At 35.7% G+C, this 13811-nt stretch overlaps 1 protein-coding gene across 1 annotated transcript; it reads right to left on the bottom strand.

Annotated features, from left to right (window-relative positions):
- Nucleotides 1-719: 719 nt before the first annotated feature.
- On the bottom strand, nucleotides 720-1525 carry LOC142223607 (uncharacterized). Its single transcript, XM_075293482.1, has 2 exons — nucleotides 1207-1525; nucleotides 720-1078 (listed from the first exon to the last, which is right to left on the bottom strand). The coding sequence occupies exons 1-2, from the start codon at nucleotides 1523-1525 to the stop codon at nucleotides 720-722; spliced, it is 678 nt and encodes a 225-aa protein (XP_075149597.1).
- Nucleotides 1526-13811: the final 12286 nt, after the last annotated feature.

Below are 13811 nucleotides of genomic sequence, written 5' to 3' on the forward strand. Positions count from 1 at the left end.
GCCGCTTTAAAGGTAATGATGGGAGTCTTCCCACTCTATTTGCAGACATACAGAACTCCTTGCAGAGCGTTAATAAGTTATATATGGCGACTGAACTTTTTTGTCATGATAAACCGAAATATCTTATAGCAAGTATGGAAGAGTGAATGGAAAGGGATAGCTTTCGGAACTCCGAATATGTATGCAGATGGATCTAAATGGGCGAAGGAACTGATGGCGACATTTATTTTAAACAAGGAATTTGAGAGTTGTAGACGTTAGATATGATTGCAGTAACGTTCAGGCAGAAATTTGTCCAACCACAAAAGTTGCTGAGGAATTTCTAAATCTTGATGACGATGAACAGACATAAGGTAGTCAGCCTCTGTCGCAGAGAGCTTAGGAATCTCACTGACCAGCATAATATACCTATGCTGGATACCAATGCACTGTGGAATAATGGGAAATGAAGAAGCAGATGTGCAGGCGAAGGGAGATCGAATAATGTATTTTCGGATGTTTTTCCTCCGCTGTCTTCTTTGTATTAATTTAGAGGCCAATTTTAGCAACATTTATTGATAACTTTTTCAGTTCATCTTCAATGTCGATGAACCGGGGGCCATCAGATAGATATCATATGAGTAGTCTATATCGTTTATCCAATCCGTCATATGTCATTACACCCCATTTGGACCTCCCGAGTTTGTTTGTTCCAGCACCTTATCTAGTAGGACCAATAATCATGCAGCCCCATCTAACTGAAAGGCAGGCTTTCGGTATCGTTGCACCGTCTCAGAAGCGTTATAGAGGCGAATAAGTACTATTATTTTATCTGGGAAACACTTTTCCGCTAGTGTTTCCCAGAGTGCCTCTATTGCTGATGTGTCTAATGCGCATTCGAAGTCGACAAACAGGAGATAAAGTAGGGAATTCAACTCTCTTGATTGTTCTATGTTAACCCGCAGGATGTTTATGTGGTCCGAGCAAGATTTACCCTTTCTGAAACCTGTATATTCCTTTCGAAGTATATTTTCCACGACGGGGGTGATGCGGGTAAGTACTAGTCTAGCTTGGTTATGGAGTTTAGTACGGTTATTTGCTTCCAATTTGTACACTTGCACAAATCTCTTGTTTTTTTGGGCTCGTGAGTCCTTCCATATATTGTTTGCGACCCACGCTGTTCTAATTACTTTATAAAGTGACCGGGCTAATTTCGATGCTCCGTACTCGGCAGTAGCTCGGCAGGGATATTGTCAGGCCTTGCGGATTTCCCATTTTTGAGCTGTAGTAACGTTGTTTCGATTTCCGCAGTCATTGGAGGCTTGATTGAAATGTCCAGGCGTTGACGTTGCCATGTACTGTTGTCGAGGATTCGCTGTTCTTCAATATAGTATTCCTGCCATCGACTGTGTTGTGACGCAGGCGATGTTAGAACTTTGCCATCACTGTATTTAATTATGTCCGTATTTCTGATGTTGTTATATCCAATATTATTTATGGATGCGCAGACCTTATGCATGTTTCCTGTATTTGCTGATTGCTTCATTTCGTCGGTGATATTGTTGTAAAACAAGTTATTTTAGTTCTGCGATAGTAACTTCACGGTTAAGGATACTCGTCTGTATTGTGCTCTGGTAGAGAGCTTCTCTGCCGTATTATAACTCTCATAATATTGTGTTTTAATTTGTTCCTCTTCTGTAACCTACGGGAAATGGATCAACCACAGAACCGGTACAGGACTAGTCCCTGGTGTGTATGGACCAGTCCCAGTTCTGGTCAAAACATATGGAAGTGACCGGTCACTTTAACATGGGTTTGTCATTGTTAGGTTAGGTGGCAGCCCGATGTATCAGGCTCACTTAGACTATTCAGTCCATTGTGATACCACATTGGTGAACTTCTCTCTTATCACTGAGTGCTGCCCTATTCCATGTTAAGCTCAATGACAAGGGACTTCCTTTTTATAGCCGAGTCCGAACGGCGTTCCACATTGCAGTTAAGCCACTTAGAGAAGCTTTGTAACCCTCAGAAATGTCACCAGCCCACCTCAGTAATGGTGGGATAATCCACCGCTGAAAAACTTTTTGGTGTTCGGTCGAAGCAGGAATCGAACCCACGACCTTGTGTATGCAAGGCGGGCATGCTAACCATTGCACCGCGGTGGCTCCTGGGGTAAATTTACATTTTAGGACGCGTCTTGGACTCATCCCAAAGGACACGTCCTGGGACAATTTAGCAGGAGCACCCCATAGACAGGTCCGCAGGAACCAGTCTCAGACAAACTCTTAGAAATCCGTTTCAATTTGGGCATCTCAATCGAACTCGAAATGAAAAAAAAAACTTTTGAAATATGTCGAACAATAGGTTATTCATCCTTACTCTGGCTGGTGATAATAAACGAGGATTCAATTGAGTTGATCAGCAAAGGCACGGAAAACATTATATCATATTAACATCGGGAAAATTCGTGAATACGATCTCTGATGTGTTGAGTGCGGCTTTACAGTATCTTTCAGACTGGACCAGATGATGTGGATTGGGTGTAAACAGAGAACAGAGTTCTTTTGAAACTCCCAAGTATGGAAAATACTGCGACTGTATAAAGAAAGCCTAAGCGACATTGTACTCTTGGCACAAATTAGTCGGGGAACGATGATTATTAGACCTGTGACTACATATGGCTACCACGTTTGCCGCTTTATAGGTAATGATGGGAGTCTTCCCACTCTATTTGCAGGCATACAGAACTCCTTGCAGAGCGTTAATAAGTTATATATGGCGACTGAACAAGTATGGGACAGTGAGTGGAGCAAGTATGGGACAGTGAGTGGAAAGGGGGATAGCTTTCGGAACTTCGAATATGTATACAGATGGATCTAAATGGACGAAGGAACTGATGGCGACATTTATTCTAAACAAGGAATTTGGGAGTCGTAGACGTTAAGTAGGATTGCAGTAACGTTCAGGCAGAAATTTGTGCAATCACAAAAGTTGCTGAGTCGTTGTTCAGAAGCGATATCAGCTTCTTCATCTACAGTCAAACAGGATTCAAGTTGTTATAGGATGAAAATAACCGTAGGAATTTCTAAATCTTGATGACGATGAACAGACATAGGGTAGTCAGCCTCTGTCTCAGAGATATTAGGAATCTCACTGACCAGCACAATGTAACTGTGCTGGGTACCATGGCATTGTGGAATAATGGAAAATGAAGAAGCAGAGGTGCTGGTGAAGGGAGATCGAATAATGTCTTTTCGGATGTTTTTCCTCCGCTGTCTTCGGATCCTTATAGAATTCAAGTTGATATGGGACGAAAAGAACTGTAAGAAGTGGGAAATTGTAATGGTGACGAACAAACAGGAATTGTGGCCTTTAAATGCAATTATAAATGCACAGAACACTCTTGGGAGACATATGGTAAGAAAAGGCCTTAAAGATGATGACATTTACATATGGTGTCTAGCTACGGAAGACTCTTACCACTTCCTGTGCCAGTGTCCAGTATTAGCCTTTAGAAGAAACAAGATACTGGGATCCTTTCTCTCAACGATCTGAGGGAGTGTAGCTTAAGAAACATACTCGCCTTCATCAAAGCCTCTGGTTGGATGTTTTAAGCAACTTTAAGGAAGACGGGTAAATGTAAGTTTTTTAGCGACTTTAAAGGAGGAAGACGTTGAGAAAAACAGGAATCAGAATGGACCTATAGTGGTCTAAGTGGACATCAACTCGTTTCAAGAATTGATGTAATGCTGCCCTACAATCTAACCAAGGGTGAACTGATTTAAATCACAACATCTTTATATTCTCTCCATTTCTTCTTTCATACAATATTTATATACAATATTATGGATATTCGATGCAAAATTCACACAAACTATTCTTGATTATTGATATTTCCAATGTCAATGTACCAATGCGAAATGGGGTCAAACATAACAATACCCATTGAATAGATTCGATATGGAAGTAAACTTATTTCATTTACCAAACAGATTGAGTGCAACCACAATAGGTCTATAAGTAATCCAAGTTCTGTTCTTGATATTGGTCATGAAATATGCGGATTGAGTGAAAACTTACCACAATAAAAATAAGAAGAAATTTTATTCGGAGGGTGCGAGAAGTGGTTAAAAAGCTAGTAAATCTACCGTATTCCTCCATTGACATTGATGGTTCAATGTAGCAGCGAAGGGAGCGAAAAGATTTAATTTAAAATTGTTCGAATTGTCCAAACTTGTGTGAATGTGTTTGGCATGTGCGCTACGCTAAACATTCATCTAAATTCGCTGACTAAAGTGTGGTGAAGATTTTAGGTTTTAGTCGCTAATGTTGATGCTGATGCATCTGCTGTTCATTCCTGCCTCTAACTTTTCTGGTTGCTTGCCAATTTTGAGACCATAGCATGAAATGTGCCTCCAAATACTAATTTGAATTAATTCATTTTAAATGAGTGTTATTGTTGGCGGTTAATGGCTAAGTACAAATTAGGTTCCATTTGCTAGATTAGTGGGCAATGAGTGGATGAATGTTGGGACAACAAAGTTCTGTTGTAATGGTATGCCAAAACGTGCTCAAGTTTAAAGCTTCCTCTCATAGCATAGACCCAATTAGTTTTTAATCCATGTGATACACACTGTGTGTGGGTGTACAATGTTTGGAGCCTGGTAGTTTAGTTTGGCAGAGCTTAGGGAATGATCACGAAATTGTTACCCACATATAAATTGTGAAACAAATTAGAAATTTTCAATTATTCCTTTCATTAATCCGTCATGACCCCAGTGACTTCTAAATGACCTTTTTGCAGCCCGATGTATCAGGCTCACTTAGACTATTCAGTCCATTGTGATACCACATTGGTGAACTTCTCTCTTATCACTGAGTGTTGCCCGATTCCATGTTAAGCTCAATGACAAGGAACCTCCTTTTTATAGCCGAGTCCGAACGGCGTTCCACATTGCAGTGAAACCACTTAGAGAAGTTTTGAAACCCTCAGAAATGTCACCAGCATTACTGAGGTGGGATAATCCACCGCTGAAAAACTTTTTGGTGTTCGGTCGAAGCAGGAATCGAACCCACGACCTTGTGTATGCAAGGCGGGCATGCTAACCATTGCACCACGGTGGCTCCCAATACTTTTTGGTTTACTCGTATATAGAGAATCGAGTATGGCAAAAAATGTGGACTAAACTAGCCAATATTTTAGATTAATCTGTAGTGTAAGAAAAGAGTTAGAGTAAGGGTAAGAGTAAGACAGTAAGAGTAAGGTGTGGGATCACCTTAAACGTGTTTGAAGATGTTATAATATGTTATAATATTTTTTTGACGGTGGTGGTTTTCATGGTCCATGACTAGATTTCTCTGTGTTAAATGGAGACCGCCCGACTCGCATAACGGTCGCACGCGAAAGCTCCCAAGATATCACCATGGTTAGGTCTGACGTCGTAGCACAGACAACAAGGAATATAGACATACCCACGAACTCTGACCACTTTCCGGTCACGGTGAACATTTAATTGACGTTATTCCTGAAAAGAGAACATTTATGAACTTTGCTAAGGCTACATGGGAACTATTTACCTGCCTAACAGAGTAGAGTTTGCCATTGCTCCACTGTCAATGTCAGCGCCGGATGGAGAGAAATGTTCTATGAATGTTCTGTAGAGATCGTCCAAAATATATATACCAGCGTGTCAGAACATGGGGATGGTTGTTCCTGTTCTGAAACCAAGAAAATGAGCACACCTTGGTGACTCGTATTACTCTTCTTTCCCCTCTCGCAAAGATTCTTGAAGCAATTGTTGTGCCCTTCTTTACAGGACTCCTAATATTGGCAGAACATCAGCATGGTTTCCGCTCGGACAGGAGTACGACATAAACATGCTTGCGGAAAACAAAAATACAAAAATTCCATGACAATAACATGGTTGTGACAAACATGTTTACATGTTCCAAAAAATACAATTAAGCTCTTTAAAGGTATTTGAGGTAATCATATTCTTATGCGTGTTTACAAGCCGAGGTAAAAGGGTCGAGGGATTGGGCACGACGAGTTAAGAATATCTGTACCGAAAAGGAGTAGCGGATTATGGTGTATTTTGGGCGTGCTTGAAGGCGGAGGAAACTTTGGGACCCTACCAATGTCACTGTCCTGCTATTACTTGGGGCTTACCATATGGGAAAGAGATTATTCAGGATCTGGAAACCAAATGAATTTCCAGAATAATGGAAACACTGACTGACCTGGATCATCTTTTGAATATGAACTATCCTAACCTATTAATAACACAAGGAGAACATGATTAACTTTGCGTGACGGTGGTTTTCTGGTTCCTACTCAGTTCCTTCAAATTACTCTCTCAATATTATGCCATATTCCGCATCATAAAATGATCCACTCTATAAACAATATACGGTGCCTGAGGTTGTGCAACTAAATAATTAACCGTAGCACGTAGTAAAACCATATTTCATCAGATACCATATAGACACTAAATATGAGGTATACATAACTTTCAACTTCTATAGTGTGTGTCCATTACTCTTTAGTACATTCGTGAGATTTGGTGTACTTATCTATCTTATGTTCATTTTAAAATTAAAGGAACATGAAATGTGCATAGGAGCCTTCATTTTATAGCAACGCCAACATAATTTAAGTAGTTTCATGGACATCGCAACTTGTCACTCATATTTATAGAGGAAGTTTAATCTGACTTTATTGTCAAATTGTTCTTTTATTTTTTTCTCATACGAAATCTTTTTCTTGTCAAAAAAAAACTCCAAAACTGTATGATGTTTTGCTAAACTTTCTTTCTCCCATCGTATGGTAGAGGGTATACTAACTTTATCATTCCGTTTGTAACACATCCCAAAATGTTGGTCTCAGACTCCATAATATATTTTGGATCGTGATGAAATTTGGAGTGGATCTTACAATATCCATCCGTCCATCTGTCCAAATCACATTACCCTCCAAACGAAACAGCGATCGACTTGAAACTTGCCACAAATAACTGTTATAGATGGGATGGTATTGCTAATTGGCCGTATCGGACCATTTTTAGATATATCCTCTATATAAAACCAACCCCAGATTAGACTTCCGGAGCAAATTTCATCCGATCCAGTTGAAATGCAAAAATTTGGTCCATATCGATCCATAATTATATAGCCCTCATATAAACCGATCCACAGATTTGACTTCTTGAGCCTCTAAGAGTAGTAAATTTCATCCGATCAGGTCCGTATAGGTCCATAATTGTATACACCATAAAAAACCCGTAGTTAAACTAACGGTAAATTTAACTTATTTCTATTTCATTTTTTTTCTGTGTATAGCCTCCATATAAACCGATTCCCGATTCTAACAACCATGCAAAAATTGGTCGATATATGCCAATAATCATATATAGCCCCATATAAACCGATCCGACAGACTTGACTTCCGAAGCCTTTTGGAGGCTGCTTTCTAAAAACCGTGTGTAAATTGGTCGATATACCGCCAATACCCCTATATAAATCGATCCCCAGGCTTGATTTCTGGGGAGAAAATGTCTTCCAATCCGATTAAAGATTGGTACGTGATGTCCGTATATGCCCTCTAACAACCAAGCGAATGTTGGTTCAGTTCAGTCCATAATTATATATAGCCCCCATATAAACCAATCCCCAGATACTTCTGGAGGAGCAAATTTCATACGATTCGATTGAAATTTGGTATGTATTGCTAGCTTTGTAATAACCATGTAAAAATTGATTCTTATCTGTACATTATTGTATATAGATCCAATATAAATCGACCCCCAAGATTTGATTTCTGGATCTTATGGAAGAACAAATTTCATCTGATCAGGTTAAAATGTGGCCCTCCAATTACCCTGCAAAAATTAGTTTATATTTGGGTCATAATTATTTATACACTCCTCCGATCAAGAACTAAAGTGGCTGATATAGGTATTTAATTTACACCCTCAAAAAAATCGCTTCTGTAACATATACCCCAATCACATTTTGCTTCAAGCATATATATTTTCAGGATTGGTCCAAACAAAACATTGTTTTTATTGTTCCAACATATTATGTTTCACCTTAGGGCATACACTGGTAGTATTTGTGTGGATATATTTTTAAGGCGCCAATTGGTTACTTCCATTATTTTACTTTGCAGCATACTCTCTAGGTCTCTCTTTCTAAACACATATAAGTTTATAGGCTATTTCCAAATTAATATATGTTTGCATCTAAGCATATTATATATACAAAAATTTTATGTCCCAAACATAATATGTTCTAACATATTAACATATATGTCCCAAACATGTAATGCTAGCTTATGAGCATTATTTGAGTTCCAAACATATAATTTTTACACCCAAACATATGAAAAACAGTCTTTTTCGTCCGTGTACCTATTTATCTAATATAGACCTCATATAAATTAACTACTAATTTAGAAGGCAATGTTAAAAAGTAAGAGCATATAGAAAATGTTTAGATCGTTTCGTAGAAATAAAATTTTGACAAAATTTTCTACTAAACTAAAATTTTAACAAAATTTTCTATAGAAATGAAATTTTGACAAAATTTTCTATAGTTATAAATTTTTGACAAAATTTTTTATAGAAAAAAATTTGACAAAATTTTTTATAGAAAAAAATATTGATAAAATTATCTATAGAAATACAATATTGACAAAATTTTCTATAGAAATAAAATGTTGACAAAATTTTCAATAGAAATAAAATGTTGACAAAATTTTCTATTAAACTAAAATTTTAACAAAATTTTCTATAGAAATAAAATTTAGAAAAAAGTTTCTATAGAAATAAAATTTAGTAAAAATTTTCTATAGAAATAAAATTTTCACAAAATTTTCTATAGAAATAAAATTTTTACAAAATTTTCTACAGAAATAAAATTTTGACCAAATTTTCTATAGAACTAAAATTTTGACAAAATTTTCTATAGAAAAAATTTTTGACAAAATGTTCTATACAAATACAATTTTGACCAAATCCCAGCAAAAACTAGGTAACCACATCTCATTACAATTGACATTACCAGGAGTAAAGCTGTCATTACACGTTGCATTACATTGCGGCGAGTTATAATGACTAACTTGTAATGACAAAAATAAATACTTCTCGGTAATTTTCGAATTGTTATTCTCAAATTTTTAGGCAGTTGTAGTTAATATAATTATTCACATAATCGAGCACTTACATAAAAAATCAAAAAGAATATGTAATGTAACGGTAATTCTGAAGATTTTTCCGTTAGGAATTTTTTATCACAAATATTTCATAATAATTGTGTTTAATGACATTATCATATTATGCTTTAAATAAATGCTTTCTTATACCTCATTCACATTACACTTCCAAAATGCGTTTAAACTAAATTTCAAATGTCATTTGCCTTATAAAAAAGAGACTTAAAATCCACTTTTAGTAGATTTCGAACCTTATGTGAATTGGCTATTGGATATATTGTATCGTAATTCACGAATCCAACTACCTTAAACAACCTACATTTATTTCTATTTTAAGTGTGAAATTAATTTGAGTGTAATCTTATTTAGATTATTTATTAGAATTTTTGTTTATTTATACAATATTCGTTTCTATTCAAGTAGTTCTCCTATTACAGCACCACTCGCCATATTTTGATCCATTGTAATCGGCGATAGAAAAAATATTTTCGAGATTTGGTTGCCTGAGACAATAAGTGGCTATTTTGCAAGTTTTGGTGTATCTACGAATAAGTCATTACATATTAGGTGATTATATGCTTTAAATGCACTACTTATTTTATGGCCGATAGTATGCCTGGGAAGAAGTACTTCCCTCCTAGGACATGCGTATGTAAATGTAATCCGAAGCGATGCCAATTAATAAGTGGTTATTAATTTTTAAATAGGCTTACCTACAAGATTACCGGGTAATGAGAGTTTTTGCTGGGATTTTATACAAATTCAATATTTTAATTTTTTAGATATCAAAGTCCATTGTGAACAAAGTTCTCCCTTTTTGTAAAAGTAGTAACTTTTCTTTTTTAATGCAAGTTATAATCGTTAAAAAATTAAAAATTTGATACCTAAGATTTTTTAATTTGCTACATATTTGGTCAAATTTTCTTAAAATGTTTGTAGATTATTTTTAACATAGCATGACAACCACTCATGCTATGTTAAAAATAAAAAAATAAGGGTGAACAGTATAATTTATATATAATTATTATATAATTTAAAATTGTATTTAATTTTAACTTTAAATAAAAATTACATTTCATCATCAACATCACAATTAAAATTTTATATATAGATTCAAATTTAATTACAATTTAGTGTTAAAATAATTGTTTTAAAAATTAAATTTAACTCATAATAAAAATTTATATTTTATTTTATAAAATTCATTAGAATCAAATTTAATTGCAATTTATTGTTAATACATATTTTTTATATAATGAAATGGTATTTTTTTATTTTTAATTTTAAATTAAACTCAAAATAAAAATTTTCAATTTGTTTTTGTAGATTTAAATTTATGTTTTAATGCTTAAACATTATATATTCTTTATTACAGTAAGTAAATTTCATCCGATCCGGCTGAAATTTGGTACATGGTGTTAGTATATGGTCTCTAACAACCATGCAAAAATTGGTCCATATCAGTCCACTTTTATGTATAGCCCCCATATAAACGAACCCCCAAATTTGCCTTGCGATTGCTCTAAGAGAGGCAAATTTCATCCGATCCGGCTGAAATTTGGTACATGGTGTTAGTATATGGTCTTTAACAACCATGCAAAAATTGGTCCATATCAGTCCACTTTTACGTATAGCCCCCATATAAACGGACCCCCAAATTTGGCTTGCGATTGCTCTAAGAGAGGCAAATTGCATCCGATACGGCTGAAATTTGGTACATGGTGTTAGTATATGGTCTCTAACAACCATGCAGAAATTGGTCCATATCAGTCTATAATTACATATAGCCCCCATATAAACCGATCCCCCGATTTGGCTTGCGGAGCCTCTAAGAGAAGTAAATTTCATCCGATCCGGCTGAAATTTGGTACATGGTGTTGGTATATGTTCTCTAATGACCATGCAAAAATTGGTCCACATCGGCCCATAATTATATATAGCCCCCATATAAACCGATCCCCAGATTTGACCTCCGGAGCCGCTTAGAGGAACAAAAGTCATCCGATCCGGTTGAAATTTGGTACGTGGTGTTAGTATATTGTCTCTAACAACCATGTCAAAATTGGTCCATATCGGTCCATAATTATATATAGCCCCCATATAAGCCGATCCCCAGATTTGACTTCCGGAGCATCTTAAAGGAGCAAAATTCATCCGATCCGGTTGAAATTTGGTACGTGGTGTTAGTATATGGTCTCTAACAGCGATGCAAGAATTGGTCCATATCGGTCCATAATTATATATAGCCACCATATAAATCGATCCCCAGATTTGTCCTCCGGAGCCTCTTGGAGGAGCAAAATTCATCCGATCCGGTTGAAATTTGGAACATGGTGTTAGAATGTGGTCTCTAATAAACACGCACCAATTGGTCCATATCGGTTCATAATTATATATAGCCCCCATATAAACCGATCCCCAGATTTGATCTCCGGAGCCTCTTGGAGGAGCAAAATTCATCCGATCCGGTTGAAATTTGCAACGTGGTGTTAGTATAAGGCCGCTAATAACCATGCCAAAATTGGTCCATATCGGTCTTTAGTTATATATAGCCGATCCCCAATCACACAAAAATTGGTCCATATCGGTTCATAATCATGGTTGCCACTCGAGCCAAAAATAATCGACCAAAATTGTATTTTTATAGAAAACATTGTCAAAATGTTATTTCTATAGAAAATTTTGTCAAAATTTTATTTCTATAGAAAATTTTGTCAAAATTTTATTTCTATAGAAAATTTTGTCAAAATTTTATTTCTATAGAAAACTTTTTCCAAATTTTATTTCTATAGAAATTTTTTTCCAAATTTTATTTCTATAGAAAATTTTTTCCAAATTTTATTTCTATAGAAATTTTTTTCCAAATTTTACTTCTATAGAAAATGTGAAAATATTATTTTTTTTTTAATTTTATTTCTATAGAAACTTTAAACTTAATTATATACGTATTTAATCGGCCTTTTTAGTATGGACTATGTGGTATATATTACGGTGTTAGGAAGTTTTAAGATACCTTGCCATCGGCAAGTGTTACCGCAACCCAATTAATTCGATTCTGGATGACAGTCTTTCGTAGAAGTTTCTACGCTATCCATGGTGGAGGGTACATAAGATTCGGCCTGGCCGAACTTAATGTACTTGTTAAATTTGATTTTTTTTATTTTAGCTTTAATTTAAATTTAATTCAAAAATTTAATTGAAATTAATGGTTCAGTTAGTAAAAACCCCAGCCTGCTTATCAGCATTATTCCATTGAGTTTAATGACACTTTGTGCGAAGAACACTTAATTGAATGAATCCATATGGAAATATGCCTTCTGTATACACGAAAAAAATTCGATATCCTTTCTTGCAAACCGGAAAGCACATTTCATGGATGGTGCAGCAGTTCTTATGTTATGCAAATTAATAAAATGCCATTAAAAGAAATTTAATTTTTTTATGCGGGCATGGACGGCGGTGACGGGTATAAAGTGAAACCATTAGTGAAACAAAAAAAATTGACTTAATGAGCAACGAAATACCATTTCACATTTCCTTAATGCTTATGCCCACATTGCAAATGCCTTAATGAGCCTGTCCAGCGGTTGTGACCATACATGTGTGTATGTATGTCCAGCATACCATTGCATTTATAGGTCAATGAATTTTTCTTTAGTCGTTTGATATTTCTCTTCTTCTTCTTCCTCTTGGTTTCCTGTACTTATAATTTTTCATTTCTCATGTCCGGCACTACATCTTTCGTTGAAGCTATCCAGGGCTTTCCGCATTTGCCATCTCATTCTATAGCCTCTATTCATTTACATGTGGCCCTATGCTAACATTGCTATATTGTTCCCTGGAGTGGGATATTCTTTGCAACCCCTATGAAGGTAATAAAGATGCGAGGAATAATTCCAAGGCATTCTCATTGCATTTTCTTCAATGACTCCTTGGAGTATACATTTCGTTGGTGATTGTGGTGATGTTTTAAGAACCTGACAGGGAAATATTCCTCCATCTTGTCCTAGGCACCAAGGCTAATTAGTTTTACGTTTCTGTTTTTTTTTTTGTTTTTTTGCCAGACCGAACCATAGACCATCCGTTACCCCCTGTTTATTAACATAAAGGAAATAACTCCCATTAAATTTATGTAGTGTACCTTATTCAACTAAATCATGATGTCCTTCCTACACAGAGAACACAGATTGGTTGTGATAATCGAATTTATTGCCAACCTCATTTCGGAGGTTGTAGCAACTATCTGTTTGCAGTTGTGTCACCTGACTAATTCGGTCGACTCAATCGAATTATGGGAAATGCAACTAATACTCAATATGGTATTGATTGTGTTAACATATGGAATTGGTCGTTACTACCTTCTTCATTCGGTTGCATTACCCAACGTAAATAGCACCCACAACCGAATTGCAAATTAATGTTTTTTCGAAAAATATTATATTTTATATAGATATATTTATTTGAGATTGATAGAGTATAAATGAAAATATTATATATCTATATATTAATATAAATGGAACAACGATTCCTTTAAACAGTTACGTATGCGCGACGGTTTCAGATGAAGCTCATGTAGCCTACTGCAGGCTTGTCGAATGAACGGGCAACGCAGATAACTGGT

This window comes from Haematobia irritans, chromosome 1, assembly GCF_050003625.1.
Source record: "Haematobia irritans isolate KBUSLIRL chromosome 1, ASM5000362v1, whole genome shotgun sequence".
Lineage (NCBI taxonomy): Eukaryota > Metazoa > Arthropoda > Insecta > Diptera > Muscidae > Haematobia > Haematobia irritans.

Excerpts from the sequence above, each read along its gene's own strand:
- LOC142223607 (XM_075293482.1), bottom strand. The coding sequence starts at position 1,525 with ATGAAGCAATCAGCAAATACAGGAAACATGCATAAGGTCTGCGCATCC. Across the intron at positions 1,079-1,206 it reads CCCTGCCGAGCTACTGCCGA|CAAATAACCGTACTAAACTC; the intron begins GTACGGAGCATC and ends ACAAATTGGAAG.